Here is a 19,987-nt window from a genome sequence, read left to right on the forward strand (position 1 = left end):
AAAAAAGAAATGAGTAAATCAAATCTAATACACTTTTTTTTTTGCAAAAACATCTTAATCTTCAAAATGCCTTATTTCTTTTTTTAAATTAATTTATTTATTTTAATAAACATATAATGTATTTTTATCCCCAGGGGTACAGGTCTGTGAATCGCCAGGTTTACACATTTCACTGCACTCATCATAGCACATACCCTCCCCAATGTCCATATCCCCACCACCCTCTCCCGTCCCCCCTCCCCCCAGCAAGCCTCAGTTTGTTTTGTAAGATTAAGAGTTTCTTATGGTTTGTCTCCCTCCCGATCCCATCTTCTTTCATTTATTCTTTTCCTACTTCCCAAACCCCCCACGTTGCATCTCCACTTCCTCATATCAGGGAGATCATATCATAGTTGTCTTTCTCTAATTGACTTATTATGCTAAGCATAATACCCTCTAGTTCCATCCACGTCGTCGCAAATGGCAAGATTTCATTTCTTTTGATGGCTACATAGTATTCCATTGTGTATATATACCCCATCTTCTTTATCCATTCATCTGTTGATGGACATCTAGGCTCTTTCCATAGTTTGGCTGTTGTGGACATTGCTGCTATAAACATTCGGGTGCACGTGCCCCTTCGGAGCACCACGTTTGTATCTTTAGGATATATACCCAGTAGTGCAATTGCTGGGTCCTAGGGTAGCTCTATTTTCAGTTTTTTGAGGAACCTCCACGCTGTTTTCCAGAGTGGCTGCACCAGCCTGCATTCCCACCAACAGTGTAGGAGGGTTCCCCTCTCTCCGCATCCTCGCCAGCATCTGTCATTTCTTGACTTGTTAATTTTAGCCATTCTGACTGGTGTGAGGTGATATCTCATTGTGGTTTTGATTTGTATTTCCCTGATGCCGAGTAATGTGGAGCATTTTTTCATGTGTCTGTTGGCCATCTGGATGTCTTCTTTGCAGAAATGTCTGTTCATGTCCTCTGCCCATTTCTTGATTGGATTATTTGTTCTTTGGGTGTTGAGTTTGGTAAGCTCTTTATAGATTTTGGATACTAGCCCTTTATCTCATATGTCATTTGCAAATATCTTCTCCCATTCTGTCAGTTGTCTTTTGGTTTTGTTAACTGTTTCCTTTGCTGTGCAAAATCTTTTGATCTGGATGAAATCCCAATAGTTCATTTTTGCCCTTGCTTCTGTTGCCTTTGGCGATGTTCCTAGGAAGAAGTTGCTGTGGTTGAGGTCAAAGAGGTTGCTGCCTGCGTTCTCCTCAAGGATTTTGATGGATTCCTTTCTCACATTGAGGTCCTTCATCCATTTTGAGTCTGTTTTCGTGTGTGGTGTAAGGAAATAGTCCAATTTCATTTTTCTGCATGTGGCTGTCCAATTTTCCCAGCAACATTTGTTGAAGAGGCTGTCCTTTTTCCATTGGACATTCCTTCCTGCTTTGTCGAAGATTAGTTGACCATAGAGTTGAGGGTCTATTTCTGGGCTCTCCATTCTGTTCCATTGGTCTATATGTCTGTTTTTGTGCCAGTACCATACTGTCTTGATGATGACAGCTTTGTAATAGAGCTTGAAGTCCGGAATTGTGATGCCACCGACTTTGGCTTTCTTTTTCAATATTCCTTTCGCTATTCGAGGTCTTTTCTGGTTCCATATAAATTTTAGGATTATTTGTTCTACTTCTTTGAAAAAAATGGATAGGATTTTGATAGGGATTGCATTAACTGCATAGATTGCTTTAGGTAGAATAGACATTTTCACAATATTTGTTCTTCCAATCCATGAGCGTGGAACATTTTTCCATTTCTTTGTGTCTTCCTCAATTTCTTTCATGAGTACTTTATAGTTTTCTGAGTATAGATTCTTTGCCTCTTTGGTTAGATTTATTTCTAGGTATCTTACGGTTTTGGGTGCAATTGTAAATGGGACTGACTCCTCAATTTCTCTCTCTTCTGTCTTGTTGTTAGTGTAAAGAAATGCAACTGATTTCTGTGCATTGACTTTATATCCTGATACTTTACTGAATTCCTGTACAAGTTCTAGCAGTTTTGGAGTGGAGCCTTTTGGGTTTTCCACATATAGTATCATATCATCTGCAAAGAGTGATAGTTTGACTTCTTCTTTGCCAGTTTGGATGCCTTTAATTTCTTTTTGTTGTCTGATTGCTGAGGCTAGGACTTCTAGTACTATGTGGATAGCAGTGGTGATAACGGATATCCTTGCCGTGTTCCTGACCTTAGTGGAAAAGCTTTCAGTTTTTCTCCATTGAGAATGATATTTGCAGTGGGTTTTCATAGATGGGTTTGATAATATTGAGGTATGTGCCCTCTATCCCTACACTTTGAAGAGTTTTAATCAGGAAGGGATGCTGCACTTTGTCAAATGCTTTTTTAGCATCTATTGAGAGTATCGTATGGTTCTTACTCTTTCTTTTATTAATGTATCACATTGATGGATTTGCGGATGTTGAACCAGCCTTGCAGCCCTGGAATAAATCCCACTTGGTCGTGGTGAATAATCCTTTTAATGTACTGTTGGATCCTATTGGCCAGTATTTTGGTGAGAATTTTCGCATCTGTGTTCATCCAGGATATTGGTCTGTAATTCTCCTTTTTGGTGGGATCCTTGTCTGGTTTTGGGATCAAGGTGATGCTGGCCTCATAAAATGAGTTTGGAAGTTTTCCTTCCATTTCTATTTTTTGGAACAGTTTCAGGAGAATAGGAATTAATTCTTCTTTAAATGTTTGGTAGAATTCCCCTGGGAAGCCGTCTGGTCCTGGACTTCTGTTTGTTTGGAGATTTTTGATGACTGTTTCAATCTCCTTACTGGTTATGGGTCTGTTCAGGTTTTCTATTTTTTCCTGGTTCAGTTGTGGTAGTTTATATGTCTCTAGAAATGTATCCATTTCTTCCAGATTGTCGAATTTGTTGGTGTAGAGTTGCTCATAGTATGTTCTTATAATTGTTTGTATTTCTTTGGTGTTGGTTGTGATCTCTCCTCTTTCATTCATGATTTTATTTATTTGGGTCCTTTCTCTTTTCTTTTTGATAAGTCTGGCCAGGGGTTTGTCAATCTTATTAATTCTTTCAAAGAACCAGCTCCTAGTTTCGTTGATTTGTTCTATTGTTTTTTTAGTTTCTGTTTCATTGATTTCTGCTCTGATCTTTATGATTTCTCTTCTTCTGCTGGGTTTAGGCTTTCTTTGTTGTTCTTTCTCCAGCTCCTTTAAGTGTAGGGTTAGGTTGTGTATTTGAGACTTTTCTTGTTTCTTGAGAAAGGCTTGTACTGCTATATATTTTCCTCTGAGGACTGCCTTTGCTGCGTCCCACAGGTTTTGAACCGTTGTGTTTTCATTATCATTTGTTTCCATGAATTTTTTCAATTCTTCTTTAATTTCCTGGTTGACCCATTCATTTTTTAGAAGGATGCTGTTTAGTCTCCATGTATTTGCGTTCTTTCTAAATTTCCTCTTGTGATTGAGTTCTAGCTTCAGAGCATTGTGGTCTATAAATATGCAGGGAATGATCCCAATCTTTTGATACCAGTTGAGACCTGATTTATGACCCAGGTTACGGTCTATTCTGGAGAATGTTCCATGGGCACTAGAGAAGAATGTATATTCTGTTGCTTTGGGATGGAATGTTCTGAATATATCTGTGATGTCCATCTGGTCCAGTGTGTCATTTAAGGCCTTTATTTCCTTGTTGATCTTTTGCTTAGATGATCTGTCCATTTCAGTGAGGGGAGTGTTAAAGTCCCCTGCTATTATTGTATTACTGTTGATGTATTTCTTTGATTTTGTTATTAATTGGTTTATATAGTTGGCTGCTCCCATGTGAGGGGCATAGATATTTAAGATTGTTAGATCTTCTTGTTGGACAGACCCTTTGAGTATGATCTAGTGTCCTTCCTCATCTCTTATTATAGTCTTTGGCTTAAAATCTAATTGATCTGATATAAGGCTTGCCACCCCAGCTTTCTTCTGATGTCCATTAGCATGGTACATTGTTTTCCACCCCCTCACTTTAAATCTGGAGGTGTCTTCGGATCTAAAATGAGTTTCTTGTAGGCAGCATATGGATGGGTTTTGTTTTTTTATCCATTCTGATACTCTATGTCTTTTCATTGGGGCATTTAGCCCATTTACATTCAGGGTAATTATTGAGAGATATGAATTTAGTGCCATTGAATTGCCTGTAAGGTGACTATTACTGTATATTGTCTCTATTTCTTTCTGGTCTACTACTTTTAGGCTCTCTCTTTGCTTAGAGGACCCCTTTCAATATTTCCTGTAGAGCTGGTTTGGTGTTTGCAAATTCTTTCAGCTTTTATTTGTCCTGGAAGCTCTTTATCTCTCCTTCTATTTTCAATGATAGCCTAGCCGGATAGTATTCTTGGCTGCATGTTTTTCTCGTTTAGTGCTCTGAATATATCATGCCAGTTCTTTCTGGCCTGCCAGGTCTCTGTGGATAGGTCCGCTGCCAATCTAATATTTTTACCCTTGTATGTTACAGACTTCTTTTCCCAGGCTGCTTTCAGGATTTTCTCTTTGTCGCTAAGACTTGTAAATTTTCTATCAGGTGACGAGGTGTGGACCTATTTTTATTGACTTTGAGGGGCGTTCTTAGCATCTCCTGGATTTTGATGTTTGTTTCCTTTGCCATATTAGGGAAATTCTCTCCAATAATTGTCTCCAATATACCTTCTGCTCCCCTCTCTCTTTCTTCTTCATCTGGAATCCCAATTATTCTAATGTTGTGTCGTCTTATGGTGTCACTTATCTCTCGAATTCTCTCCTCGTGGTCCAGTATTTGTTTGTCTCTCTTTTGCTCAGCTTCTTTATTCTCTGTCATTTGGTCTTCTATGTCACTAATCCTTTCTTCTGCCTCATTTATCCTGGCAGTAAGAGCTTCCATTTTTTATTGCACCTCATTAATACCTTTTTTGATTTCAACTTGATTAGATTTTAGTTCTTTTATTTCTCCAGAAAGGGCTTTTATCTCTCCGGAGAGGATTTCTCTAATATTTTCTATGCCTTTTTTGAGCCCGGCTAGAACCTTGAGAATCATCGTTCTGAACTCTATATCTGTCGTATTACCAATGTCCGTATTGATTAGGTCTCCAGCCTTCGGTACTGCCTCTTGTTCTTTTTTTTGTGGTGAGTTTTTCTGCCTTGTCATTTTGTCCAGATAAGATTTGCTTTCTCCTCCTCTGGAATTCCGCTGTTCTTGGTGAGTGAAGATGGTCTTGGCTGTGTTTCTTGTTGATCTTCTAGGGGAGGGGCCTGTTGTAGTGATCCTCAAGTGTCTTTGCCGCAGGCGAAATTGCACAGCCCTTGCCAGGGGCCGGGCTAAGTAATCCGCTCGGGTTTGCTTTTGGGAGCTTTTGTTCCCTGAGCACTTTCCGTAGAGTTCTGGAGGACAGGAATGTAGATGGCGGCCTCCCAATCTCCCGCCCGGAGGAGCCGAGAGCTTGGGGTCCCACTCCTCAGTGCACCCTCAGAGAAAAGCGCCCAACCGCCCCTGCCTCCCTGGCCTCCGGTCGCACCTGGAGGAAAACAGTTAATTGCTGGCACTTGGAGAAAAGCGCCCGGTCACTTCCGTCTCCGTGGCCTCCGGCCGTGCTCCAAGCCCACCCAGCCTGCGACCAGCTCAAGGTAACCCTGGGCTGAGAGCTCACTCCTTGGCTTTGTCGCTGTAGCCAGCTTCCCCGCTCTAATACCTGCGAGCTCTGTGGCACTCAGACACCCCCGGTCCTTCTGTGACCCCATGGGACCTGGGGTTATGCTGACCCCGCATGGGCTTCCCCCCAGTTTAGCCTCTGGATCGATGTCCCTCTGTGGAGCAGACTTTTAAAAGTTCCAATTTTGTGCTCCATTGTTGCTCTGCCGCTTGCCGGGATCCGGCCCCTCCCCCCGCAGTCTGTCTTCCCCTCACTTTGGATTCACTTCTCCGCAGGTCCTACCTTTCAGAAAGTGATCGATTTTCTGTTTCTAGAATTGTTGTTCTTCTTCTCTTCAATTTCCCATTGGATTTGTAGGTGTTCACAATGGTTAGATAAGCTATCTAGCTGATCTCCTGCTACCCGATGTCGTCTCCGCCATCTTGACCCAAAATGCCTTATTTCTTTTTTTTTAATTAAATTTTTTATTTATTTTCAGCGTGTCTTATTTCTTATCTAAATAAGAAATATGTAAGTGTGTAAGGGTGGGTGTGTGTGCAAGCCCCCAAGAGTCAGGATTTAAGTGAGAGTAATGGAGAAAAGTCTATTGTTTGAGAAGATGTGGGTTTCTGTAAATGTAACTGCCTCTCCTGGAGTGAAGACAAAATAAAGAGAAAAATGTGAAGTGTCAACACAAGAAATACAGACAAGAAGAAAGTGAAATATTAAATTGAGAAATAATAAAAAAGAAGCTAAATGCACAGTAGAGAGATATATCACAAAAAGGAACTATGATAAATTGGACTGAGAAAATTCTAGAGATTTGTTTTGCATCAAATAAAGTGGTGAGTCCTTTCTCAATACAAATATCTAATTTCTGGGCCAGGAACCTTACACAACTAAAGTGAGCAGCTTTCTCTGGGAAAAACTAATTTCTCACAAACTTATTCTCTCTTGAAGATATAGAACAAGGCACAAATAGGTGTCTTATGTCCCCTGTGATGAAGCAAGTACAGAAGAGAGTATTATATTGATAAGTCTATCAAATTGATAAATACTGCATAATTGAGTCAATTAATTGCTACATAAAGAATATAAATGCCAAATAAAATATATAATTAAGTCTTTTCTCATTGATGGTTTCTTTAAAAACCCTAATGTCTGAAGAATGGAAGCAATATCAAATGAAAGAGAAAATTGTACTTTTCCTACCAACTAAATGGGGACCACATCTAAAAGAACTAATGGAATGGGGGAAATGCAGGGGTTTTTTTTCTGTTCTTGTATCTGTTGCTATGAAATATTTGCACAATGTGGAAGATAACCAAATTATGTGTTTTTGCTAATCAAGTTTAAAAGACTTTCTCTTTATTATTTTAAGTAAAATATATTTAAGTTTCATATTAAATTATTTATAAGTATATTTGAATTTTATATATCTTCTATTTTATGGTAGAGGTCTAGGATCACCAGTCTGACCCTTTGATGCACACACACACACACACACACACACACATCTTGTTTGTTAAAAGATTTTCATGGGGTTTATGGGGAACCTCAATGAAACAAATATTAACAATATACATCCAAACAGAAAACGAATGCATTATATGTTTTTATCTTATTTTGAAATTGAAGAGTTAGTTTGAGTCACTATAAAAGCTGATCTTTTTTTTTTTTTTAAGATTTTATTTATTCATTTGACACAGAGAGAGAGAGAGAGAGAGAGAGAGATCACAAGCAGGCAGGCGGAGGGGGGGAGGGGGAAGCAGGCTCCCCGCTGAGCAGAGAGCCTTATGTGGAGCTTGATCCCAGGACCCTGGAATCATGACCTGAGCCGAAGGCAGAGGCTTTAACCCACTGAGCCACCCAGGCGCCCCTATAAAAGCTGATCTTAAGCTCATATCCCTACGTAAACTTTAACTAATAACATTTCACTCTCCTCATATTAGTTTAAGGTAGTTTTTGTTTGAATTTAAGTCTAGTTTATTTGCTCTTGCCATCACTGTCAAAAATCTATGAAATAGTCTCGTTCTACTAAACTTGAAATATTTCTCAATAAGAAAACAGACCCACACTGTTTCTTTTATTTACAGAAAAACTGTGAACTTTATTAATTTATAAATGATTATTCTACAAGTCACAATGAGAACTGTTGGTATAAGTTAATTAATGTTTACATAAAACTATAAAGATAAATTTTAAATGAAACTAAATGTAAAAATATAACAAAGTTAAATTTTTATAGTCTCTTATCCTTATAGTTCTTTTCAAAAGTGAACATTTTAATCTAATTTAATCTCATTAAGGTATGACAAAGGAGATTCCATTATCTTTGAAATGATTAGAATTGTAGTCTCCAAATCAAAGGAGAATTTCTACTTTTATGCTTATTAAAATAAAAGTTTGAATTACTCTAAAAGCTTTGACTGAAGCTAAGTCTATACACGCAAACTACAGCTGGTAATTTAGGCAATTATCTAGCTAATTTAAACCACTAAAAATATATTCATATGCTTTGGACCCAACTATTCTGAATAATTGACACATAAAATACATATTTGCCTGAATAGCTACATTACTCCCTTAAATTTGCATCTCAGTTTTCAGACCTCACACTAAGGAACAAAGAAATTTCCTATATCCTGGATTATAAAAGGGCATTCAGAGTATTTTCACCATTCTCCACTAGAGCTGAAAGTTATTCTTTAATTCAAAGATGAAGAGCTGCAGTAGTAATATAGAGTTTCCCCCTCAGTGAGCATTACTACAGAAAAAATCTATTATTCAGATGAATTTAATTAGCGGTTTTACAACGCAACTAATATTTACTATTATCATAGGTTTGGAAGTTTCCTCTTTTTAAAGATTGAATTTGATCTAGAAAGGAAACTATGACATGATTGCTAAAAGAAATCTGGGAAAAGTTCAGTCACAAGTTGCAATCAACTTTATTTTCTGTTTCCCCCCCCCTAGAATTTGGGCAAAGTACATATTTCTAAAATCAGGAAAACTGCTGGTAGTTGAAAAAAAAAATATATTTTATCTCTCTATTAACAATGAATCCTAATGACTGTCTAAATCAGCATATCCATGCCAGAAAGTCCTCATGTGCATATCATTTGGAAACATTTGTTACCTAGAAACACCTAAATCAGGGATAGTCCCTATTCATACTGCATTCAGGCAACTGCTATCTGTACCATTTGTATTTGGAATGCTCCATCAAGGGAATCCCTGTCAGTGTGATGAGTATATGGTCATCCCAGATCAATTTGGGTTAAGATGTTCTTTTTTTGTTTAATTTTTTAAAAAGATTTTATTTATTTATTTGACAGAGAGAGAGAAGGAACACAAGCAGGGGGAGTGGGAGAGGGAGAAGCAGGTGCCCCGCTGAGTAGGCAGCAGGATGCGGGGCTCCATCCCAAGACCCTGGGATCATGACCTGAGCTGAAGGCAGACACTTAATGATTGAGCCACCCAGGCACCCGGAGGTTAAGATGTTCTTATGCTCACACAATTTGAATGGCTTCTTTAACTTGGCATTTGGAAAAGGCAGAAATTTATTGAAGAGAAACACAATAATAGTATCAATAAATGAAACAGTCATATATTAAGTAGTTATCACATAAACACCTCATTAGGTAAATATACTTCTGATGGCGTTTGTTTTCATTTCCAATCCCTCTTCACTGAGATATTTTAACCTTGGGTAGCTAAAAGCAGCCCATCACCCTGTCCTGTTTTCTGCCTGATCTCCCTTATCCCAAACCTGTCTTTTCTGCTTCTTTGCTTTCACAATGACCTGGCCAGGGTGGAAGCAGTGTCTGTCAGACATCATCAGCATTTATGAACCTGTTCCAGAAGTTCTCTGCTGCTGCTGCTGCAGCTCCCAGACAGTAATTGCTGTCTAACTGCTACTATGGCACTAACTTCCCCCACTTCCACCCATGTGTGCCATGCCCTAGTGGTCAGGACTCACATTGCTTCAAGATTCTAATTTGTTTTTATACTTACCGCCTTATTGCAAGTTGCTGCTTTTTCTTTGGTATCTCTCATCCTCGGAAATCTCCCAGGAGTCTTAGCCTTTCAAGTCGTTACTGACCACAACTGCTCCTTTAGTATATGTGCTGCCGAAGTGAGCACACAACTGCTCCTTTAAAGGGTCCCAAATTTACCTTCAGGCTTACTAGATGGATGGACTTCCTGGTGGTCTTTTCTGGTCACTAACATTAGGACCACACTGGCTATACTGCCTGTTCATCACCCACAGTTCAGGTTAATCAAGTCAGCCCTGAGTTCACACTGAGTGATCCTTTTTCCCAGTCTAACTGCCAACTGCTGTCTTCTTTGACAATATTATGGGTTGTTCCAGCAGCCTGTGGGCAGTATCATATACTCATTACACACTTAGGAGTAGGAAAGATTCTTCTCCTTACAGGGTGCCTCTATGGAAATTTCTCCCTAAAAAGACAAGGCAGATATGTCAATTATCTTCCCTGTTTCTCCCATCAAATTCGATCTGTTGCTCTCTCTGACTCAGAGATTAAAGTCCTATTTCTCTGCACATCCAGAGCTATTTGGCTGGAGAAAATCTCAGTGATTTTTAAGGCTTGCAATTTAAGTGTCAGATGTGTGAATACCATGATTTTAGAAAGGCACATAGACAATAACTCACAAATCCTTATTTTGTGTGATAATCACTGATAGTAGACTTAATTTAGATCACAGGTTTTTTTTCCCAGACCAAAATCTGGCTATTGTTCCTTTTCTGTTCCTTTTCTGCACTGTGGATACTGTGCTACTCAGCCAGACACCTTCCTCACCCTGCTGCTGGGAATATTGGCTACTGAGTGTCCACAGCTCTGCTCCTCATTGAGAATTGTAGTCAAAGACAGGGAACTGCCTTCCATAGGTTATGGACCTTCTCATGGGGTAGCATGAGACTAGCTGATGCAGGGAGACAAAGGCCAGATACCATGACTTGAATTTGGCATCACTCTGAAGGGCCAGAGCTCCCAGGAGAGTCAGCAGAAGCTCTCATCACATTTGCATAAGAGTTTAACTTCCTCTGCCCAATCCTGTCTTCCTCCTTTTCCTCAGGAGTATTTCCTGAGAACACTCCTCAGAAAACTTTTTGCACAGATCTTTCTCAGGATCTGGCCTCCCATCACCTCTACTCGTTTGTGAGATGAAATATCTCTGTTCAGGGCCTTCATAATATATCCATTCCCTTCACCCATGTGTGTCCCCTCCCAATACCCCACTATATCCTTTAGTTTGCATGACTGCTTGAACTAAAGTTTCTCTCTACTTTTTAGTCCATAATTCAATGGAAAACCAAGCAAGAATAAATTGTTTTTGGTCTATATTTAACTGGGTTTTCATAGTAAAATTATTAGATAATCGGAGTACTAAGAGTTTGCAGAAATGAAGAGAAGTTGAACTAAGGGAATGATTGAGAATTTGTAATTATGAGGAAATTCAATGACTAGAAATATATGGAGGACTTTTTGGAAATATTTGTTTTTCTTTTTTTTTAAGATTTTATTTATTTATTTGACAGAGAGATCACAAGTAGGCAGAGAGGCAGGCAGAGAGAGAGGGGGATGCAGGCTCGCTGCTGAGCAGAAAGCCCGATGCGGGGCTCGATCCCAGGACCCTGAGATCATGACCTGAGCTGAAGGCAGAGGCTTTAACTCACTGAGCCACCCGGGTGTCCCAATATTTGTTTTTTCTGAAAAAAAAATTTCTATTATTCCTAAATGGATTCTTAAATTAGAAATATTGTTTTCTTCCAAATTCAAGTAGATAAGAACCAGCTCCCAGAGGAGAAGATAAGAAAGAAAGAGAGTAATAGCAGTTCAGATTGGTGAGGTCTTTTCCATTCTGAAAAGTTTAGTAAAACTATATTCTCAAGTCCCATTACCATAGGAGATCGGGTAGAAATGCAGCTGTGGTCATTATAATTTTGTGAAAACTATGATTAGCATATATATGTAAAGAAACTCAGAACTGGAAGGAATGTTAAGAGTCAGCTAATCCCAGGGAACCCCTGGGAAGGTTAGTAGAAGGGTTTTCCTTGGGGGAGAGGGATTTTGTTATCCATTCTCTGATATAAAAAACAAAATTGTGTGTATGCATTTATCTATATTTATTTAGGAGAGAGTTATGATTCTCATTAGATCCTCAATATGGATATTTGTATCCATATATATAGATTGGAGCCATAATTCCACGCTTTTTAAAGAGAACAATGATGCATTATCTGTGTGGCTACATGGGTGAGAAGTATGAAGATCTCAGTTAAATACGATACAGGATATGCGAAGATGAAGCTTCCAAACTTATATTAGGCAGCTTCTTAAAAGTGACATGTTCTGAGAAAGATATTGTAGCAGTAGTTCATCCATATGTGTTAGAAACTAGATATATCTTAGATGAAGATCATGTTGATGTAAACAGTTTATCAGTACTTACAATTATTTGGGAGAGTGTAAAAATGGGTAAAAACTCTTATTCTGTTGTTCTTATTTCAGATTTGTCAAATGTTACAGTAAACAAAAGGCTAAATAGTATCTATTTTGATTGTTTAAGTTAGAAAACAAATCTAGTACAATGTGGAGACTTGACTTATAAGGGTATTTTCCAGTGGTAAGAACCATGACAGGATTATACTCATCTATGCTTTATATTTCCTGCCTGAAAGTGCTAGCATTGAACAAAATTCTCAATGTGTATTCTTTCCGGATGAGCTGCACTTAGACAACTAAATCTGTAATGCAATATAACATGGTCATATGAACCTAGTGATGCAGAAAAGACCATCTGTACCACCTTGGATATGACCAAACTACAGGAGCAAACTAAATGCCTCATGCAGCCATTAATTTAAGAAAGGCAGTGAATTGTTTTTAAAGGAGGAGGGTAATGTAACTGATGAAAAATGAACAAAAGTAGGCATTGACCTTCAGTGCATTGTAATAAGCTTGCAGAATTGATTTGTAAACTGCTTTATAAGTCAATTCCATGTGCATTAAAAACTAATCAAGTGACTTTGATGCAGTTCACTGATTTTTAACTTGGCAATTTACTTGAGCATGTAAGAGTTGTTAGTAGAATTATGTAAGAATGCCTGCAAAACAGTTACTGTAGTACACTGTTGTTTAATCTTATTTGCACAGATTGGTTACTCTCATCTACGATTTATTAATCTAGAACTTGAATTTAAACATATCTGGAGTTTGCGCATTGTGTCATGTCTTTCATCAGAAAGATAAATTCAATTACAATTGTATTGAACACTGTTAACTACTAGCCCACAAATGAAAGCTTATAATAATAGATTAGCCTGCTTAATTCAAAAATTTTCTGTAATAGGTATTTTACATAAAATGAAGAGTTTGAGACATTTCTATATATGTTCTAAAACCAGAATGGTAACAATTAATAACCTCTGAAAAAGGTGAAATTAACAATAAGAGTTGCATCAGGTACGAAGGGCATGGTAGAGAGTTCACTGTTTCCCTGAGCTACTGAGTTCCACTCAATCAATCATTTTTGGTAAACATGAGTCAGTGCCATTCCAGAAGGCTAAAATTATGTAATTAAGTTGGTCAGAGCAATTAAATATCCTAATTTTCCACAGCCAGAATTGAAGCACATTTTCAGTTTAGGATCTGCTTATAGCAATTCATTTATCATGCTCAGGCATTCAGTCAGAGGTGGGATTTGGTAAGCAAAATAGTCAGGGGCCCTGCCCTCACAAAGCCTATGGTCCACTGGGGGACAGAATGTTTGTCAGGAAAAGGGCTAGAATCAGAAAGATAGATCATGAGATTGGATTTGCTACAGGATTTTGAGGTGTCTTTCAGACTTTTAAGTGAAGCTGTCAATGAGGCCAATATATATGCAAGTTTGGAACTAAGAGAATAGGTCTGGGCTAGAGATGCAGGTTTCTGAGTTACTGGATTAAATATGGAATTAAAACTGTGTGTGCAGATAAGACCACTTATTGGAAGAGTGTATTTAAATAAAATGCAGAAAAGTCCATGAGTTTTGTGAATGTTCTTCCATGTTTTAAAACCATCCTCAATGCACTGAGGAAAAGTTTATAATAAATGTATTAAAGATGAGGGTACCCATGACATTTAACAATATAAGAAGGTAGACAGTATTGCAGCCCAAAGACTCCAACTGACTGAACTCCAACCAAGAATCCAACTGACTAGAAGAGCAATGTGTAATTGTCAAGCCATGGGGCCATGTGGACATAGACAACTGCACTGGCAATAGGGTCTCGAAACTTTGCATTTTCTTATAGATGATACTTGGAAAAGCTTTGAATCATATAATAGTGTTTGGATGTTTTCTCTTATCTCTTCATTTCTTTTAGAGGTAGAAGTTTTACCTTACTAATTTTTTTAAAAAATATATAAGGAATGTATGCTTGATGTAACAAATAATAAAGACATGTAAAGAAGAATGCAATACATTGTCTTCCCCCACTTCCAAACCCACTTAGTCAGTTAACATTATGAGTTTGGTATGTATTCTTTCACATCTTTCTCTACTGTTATACAACTTACATGGACAAATATATGCTTTTATTATTTTTAATGAGCTGTCATAAATATTAAACTGAAACTTGCTTTTTCACTTAACACTATTTTTGAATAAACTTCTAATTCTAATCAAGACATAAATATATTTAGGGGCGCCTGGGTGGCTCAGTGAATAAAAGCCTCTGCCTTCAGCTCAGGTCATGGTCCCAGGGTCCTGGGATCGAGCCCCACATCAGGCTCTCTGCTCCGTGGGAAGCCTGCTTCCTCTTCTCTCTCTCTCTCTCTCTCTCTCTCCCTGCCTCTCCATCTGCTTGAGATCTGTCTGTCAAATATGTAAATAAAATCTTGAAAAAGTATATATTTTTGTTATTTTTATTTAAATACACTTTTTGAAAGAAGATTCCTAAGTATAAAAATGCCATGATTTAGTCAACCATTCTCGTTCTAATGAATATTCAGACTGTTTGTGTCTTTGTACTACCCTATAAATGAGATTGAAAAGTGCATATTTTCATTTTAATAGATATTGTACAATGAGTTTCTTAAGAATTTGTAGCAATTCGTAGTCCCATCAGCAAAGTGCCAGAATGCTCACCAGCATTTTTTGCCATCACTACATGTTATGTGTTTTTTTAAATTTACTGCTAAATTGAAGAGTGGAAAATGATATGCCCTTGTTTTGATTTTCATTTTTATTGCCAGTGAGTTTATATATTTATTAGTTAACATTTTAATTTTAATACCCACCTTTTAATGTTAGATTTAGTTGTCCTTCTAAGCATCATCTACTGAGATACATATAATATTTCATGCCATATTCTCAGATTTTGGAACAAAAAATATCAGGAAAATGAAATTCTTATCTTTACATCTCTATCTGAAACCAAAAGCCTTTCAAACATTTCAAATGGCATGAGGAACGTTTTCATACACTGTCGACCCCACTTTTCCCATCTGCACATGACTCCATATCCTTAGATATGTCATGCCAACTTCGTATGCCTACCTCATTCTCTTCCCTCTTACTTCAAGGACCATAGCTCCCCAGTCCCACAAACATACATATGCACTATAATCTCTCCTTTTACATATGGTGCTCCATCCCTTCTTTTCCTTTCTAAACTGTATTCCGCCCTTCACATCTCCTTAGAAATGGATGTATAGGGTTTTTAACACTATGTAATATGTGACAATGTGTAACATGTCTTTAATTTATTGAAACAAGAAACCTCCTGTCATCAGGTAATGCTTTCATGTCACTGGAGTACATTTAACCATCAGAAACATGATAAGATTATATTACTATTTTCTTATGGCTGATGTGACAATTCATATTAGTCTCAGAAGTTTTCTACAATATCCCTCATTCCAACTGTAAATGACTCAATTAAGTTTTGATTAATAACTTTTTTTTACATGGTACTTAAATTTGAGTCAATGGTACTTGTTCATTTGTTTGTTTGTCTTAAGGGATATGTCTTATACGTGTATACTATGTGTGTTTGTGTCTGTATGTATTTGTCTTGTAATAATGTTTTTTCCTGTTTCCATTTGTAGGGAAACTTTTTGGGTTCAAATTCCCTGGTCTGAGAGTTCTCACTTACAGAAAGCAGTCCTTACCACAAGAAGACCCTGATGTGGTCGTAATCGATTCATCTAAACACAGCGATGATTCGGTAGCTATGAAGCACTTCAAGTCTCCTACAAAAGAGAGCTGCAGCCCCTCCGAAGCAGATGATACAAAAGCCTTGATACAGCCTGGCAAGTGTTCTCCCTTGGTGAATATATCTGGACCTCTGGACCATTCCTCTCCCAAAAGGCAATGGGACCGACTCTACCCTGACATGCTGCAGTCAAGTACCCAGCTGACTCATTCCAGATCGAAGGAAAGCATTTGTAGTATACGGAGGGCTTCTTCAGTCCACGATATAGAAGGATTCAGTGTCCACCCCAAGAACATATTTAGAGACCGACATGCCAGTGAAGGTATGTTTTTTAAAAATATGGAAATGCATATTAATGGGTAATGAAAGGTAATTTCCATATTGTTTTTAATTTTGACATTAATCCTTATGCCTTGGGGGAAGAGATGCAAGTAAATTATGGGAATTAAATTTTAGGAGTCTTACACTCAGAGTTGTTACTGATTTCCTCTTTGAACCATAGTGAGTAATTTGTTTTTTTCTGGATTCTTCTGTGTTTCTGAAATGGTATGATAACCATTATCTGCCTACCTTATGGAGTATTAATTAATGCTTTATATAAGATATGCTTAGGTGATGACACTATCATCTCAAGAATAATTAATTTTGCTGCATTTAGCAAATAGTCAAGCCTTGGGGAGAATGAGTGGTGTGCCTTCACAGGACTATTAACCAAATCTTTCCAAAGGAAGAGGTTTATAAAATGTGGGTGTACTGAGTCATCGTTAGAAAGCTATAAGTGATTGGGGTGGGTTGGAGATAGGAAGGAAGAAGGGGAGAGTTTTAGGGGGTAAACAACCAAAACAAACCCTAAGAGTCCTGAAAGACCAAACTTGAAAACCAAAGTCAGAGCAAATCAGAATTCATTTATTTTTCCCTGGACTCGTGGTGTTCACACTCTTCCATTAGCCAGTAGTGAAAGCAGCAATGCTCAAAAGACTCTGGAGAAAATTATTATCATTATTATTATAAAGTTATATTATTATTATATATTATGTATATTATTATATATTATTATAAAATTGTTATCATCATTAACATGATGATGACCAACATTTACTGACTATTTGTTATGTGAGAGGCAATGTAAATGCTTGACACACATTAATTCTCTTTTAATTCTTTACAACTCTCCGAGTTTGGAATTATTATGAAGTCCCATTTTATAGATGAGGAAACTGAGGTTTATTTCTGCTACATAAATAACTGGTCCAAGGTTGCAGAGCACCAGAGTCATCTTTCACACCCAGGACCACCCATCTCCAGAGTCCGCAATCCACCACACCATGCTTTCCTATGGTAGAAGGGATCTGTGGACCCCCTGAACTTTCCCCCAGGGTTGGAGATTCAGAGTACCAGTTGAATGGATGTATCAGTCCCACTTTTCTGAATCGCATAAGCTCGGGTTCTTGAGAGACCCACTGTTCTTCCTGTGATATCCATTCCCGTGCATGCCCATCATCATGGCTATGGTTTTGAGTTTTCTTCTTAAAACATAGATCTAATCACTGGGCAGTGTAGGGTACCACGAGCTGGCCACAGTTATTTCTCAAGCCTTACTTCCTGCTCCTGCAGGACTCCTTCCCCTACTATATATTCCACTCTAAACCCACACAAAGATAATTGCTTTTTCCCAAAAATGCATCACACATTTTCTTGCTTCATTAGTTTGTTCTTCCAGGAATAACTCTTCTCCACTTTGTCCTTCCTCATTCTGCCTCTCTCAGGCGTAAGGACCCATTTTTCCTTTCCAAACCAAAAGGATTAAATGATTTCTCACCTGAGTGTGCAAGGCAATGTTTGCACATATTTTAGCATTTCTTACATTCTGCCTTTATTCCACATTAGAAGTCTGTCATTTCTGTTAGATATGCAAAGCACTCTATGTTTCTGTGAACTCCCCCAGTGCGGGAGCTTGGGCACAGTTAGATCTGTAGCCTTAGAATCACGATTGCCTTTTTCATGGCAGGAACTCAATAAATGTTGGTGTGAAATTGACAGGACTATGCTTGTGAAGTATGTTTCAAAACCACACGCAACAGGAAGTGATTGTACCCCATCCTACTTGAATCATGTGGGGGAGCTTTATGTAAAGGGCATGGTGAAGTTGAGAAGGCAGAAGTGATGAAAGCAAATGAATTGGCAGGAAGAATTTAAAAAGAGATAAGTCAATACCACAAAAACCGAAGTTTTCTGTAGATAGGTTTGCGAAACTGTATCTGTACAAAAGCAATTAGCACATCCATTTTAATCTGTGATCTGAGGAAGGTCAAAAGGAAAATCAAATCAAGGACAATTCCCAAACTGAATAATCATCTCAGGCCCCCATACTGTTTAGTAATGGCATGCTCACTGTCTCCTAACTGAAGACCTCTGAAATTTGATCTTTGAGCAATGAATCCCATGGCTGAACAGCAACAAACCCAATAGAGTGATTCAGATGCCCGACTTGGTTCGTCCAGTTAGTGTAAGCATCTTTAGGAATTGTACTGACTTCAGAAATCGACCTTATTTCCTGAGTTATAGTATACTAACATTCTTACCTTTTAAATGATACATAGTAGTGCATGGTACAAACTTAGACTGTGATTTGATAGTGGTGCTGAATAGGTTAGATCAGATTCCGTGATTTCACTTTATTTTCTTCAAATATATGTGGTCTGTATTTAGTACACAGTTGCTGATACAGTTATGGGAAAAGTTGATTTAATACTTCTGGATTTCTCTATTCAGGACCCTCAATAGTGAAGTCATCCTCGATTTTCTTTCTCCACCCAAGCTGTGTCATTTTCCACACACACACACACACACACACACACACACACACACACACAAATCACTTTCTGGCAGATGCTCCAGTCATCTGGCTATCGATTGATATAGTTAGAGGGTATTTTGTAGTTCAGCTTAGAACAATTTTAGCTACAAATAACTGATCAGCAGAGAAGAAACTACACCTTCTAAGGGTACTTAATTTGGTATATTTTAGAAACTGAGCCACTGACAAAGGAAGCTGGAAAACTTTATTTAAAATGTCTTATTATTTTTTTATTGAGTATAGTTGACAGACAATGCCCCATGAATTTGAAAAAATGTTTAAACTTATTTTAGTTTCATGAATTCATGTGACTGGTTAATAGGTTAAATTCTACTTGCAGCAGATTTTGAATTCAGATTATTGCCTCCTCATTCAAGAAGAGAAATTTCCTTCTATACTGACTATCTTTTTAGAACTTCAGATAATTTGCAAATGTAGTAGTGTGTAATAGTTTACATTATCCTTTTACTTAATCTACATTATCAAGTACCTTAGAACTCTACTGCTCAAACCATTTATGATGAAGGACCAGAATTTTTTCTAATCCATCACAAATGAATACATTTGTAAATATTTTTTTTAAAATGCACTATTAGAAAAATGAAATAAAAAATAGACATAGAAAATATAAACCCCAATTGCTTTATTATTAGAATGACCAGACATAAAGTTGCTCTGTCAAATTGCTACAGGACTCCAAATGCTTTCTCTAATAGCGGCACTTACATTGTCATGGACAAATAACAAGGTCTCAACTAGCCTCAGTGCACTGACTGAATGCTCTTAGAATGTCAAAGCATCATTAACCATATGATGCAGCTTGAATCAGGTTTTTTTGGAATTTACAAATCTTTATGTGTAACTTTGATGATAAGCAATGTTATAATTTTTAACTAATTGTAAGCAGTTTTTACTTTACTAATGATTTTGGGGACAAGCTTCTGATGAAGATAATTAATTCTCTGTAATCTCTGTTTGCTTTTTTATGGTCCCTCAGACGGCAGAGTTGTCACATGAGGTTACAACTTTGTGTATCTCTGTCAAAGGCAATGTCTACACTAGCAATTCAATCAATATACCACATTATTGAAATTGCTTCAGTTGTAAGCTTTGAAACAATTATGATATATCCCAAGATTCTAAATATACACAGCAGTAGCATAGATGTCAACAAATGTTGAACAGATTTTTTCAAATCTTGGATATATTTGAATGATTTTGACATGACTTCATTTATTTTAAGCTTGTTTG

General features: G+C 37.6%; 1 protein-coding gene across 2 annotated transcripts in view; it reads left to right on the forward strand.

Annotated features, from left to right (window-relative positions):
• KCNH7 (potassium voltage-gated channel subfamily H member 7) overlaps positions 1–19,987 on the forward strand; it is a gene marked incomplete at both ends in the record, with an annotated part of 472,381 nt that overhangs the window by 323,611 nt on the left and 128,783 nt on the right. For both annotated transcript variants that reach the window (XM_080799570.1, XM_080799569.1), the window contains one exon: positions 15,773–16,201. In XM_080799570.1, the coding sequence (XP_080655696.1) occupies positions 15,773–16,201 (429 nt within the window). The remainder of the gene's footprint in view (positions 1–15,772; positions 16,202–19,987) is intronic.

The sequence above is a fragment of the Martes martes genome (genome assembly GCF_963455335.1).
Source record: "Martes martes genome assembly, chromosome: 3".
Taxonomy (NCBI): domain Eukaryota; kingdom Metazoa; phylum Chordata; class Mammalia; order Carnivora; family Mustelidae; genus Martes; species Martes martes.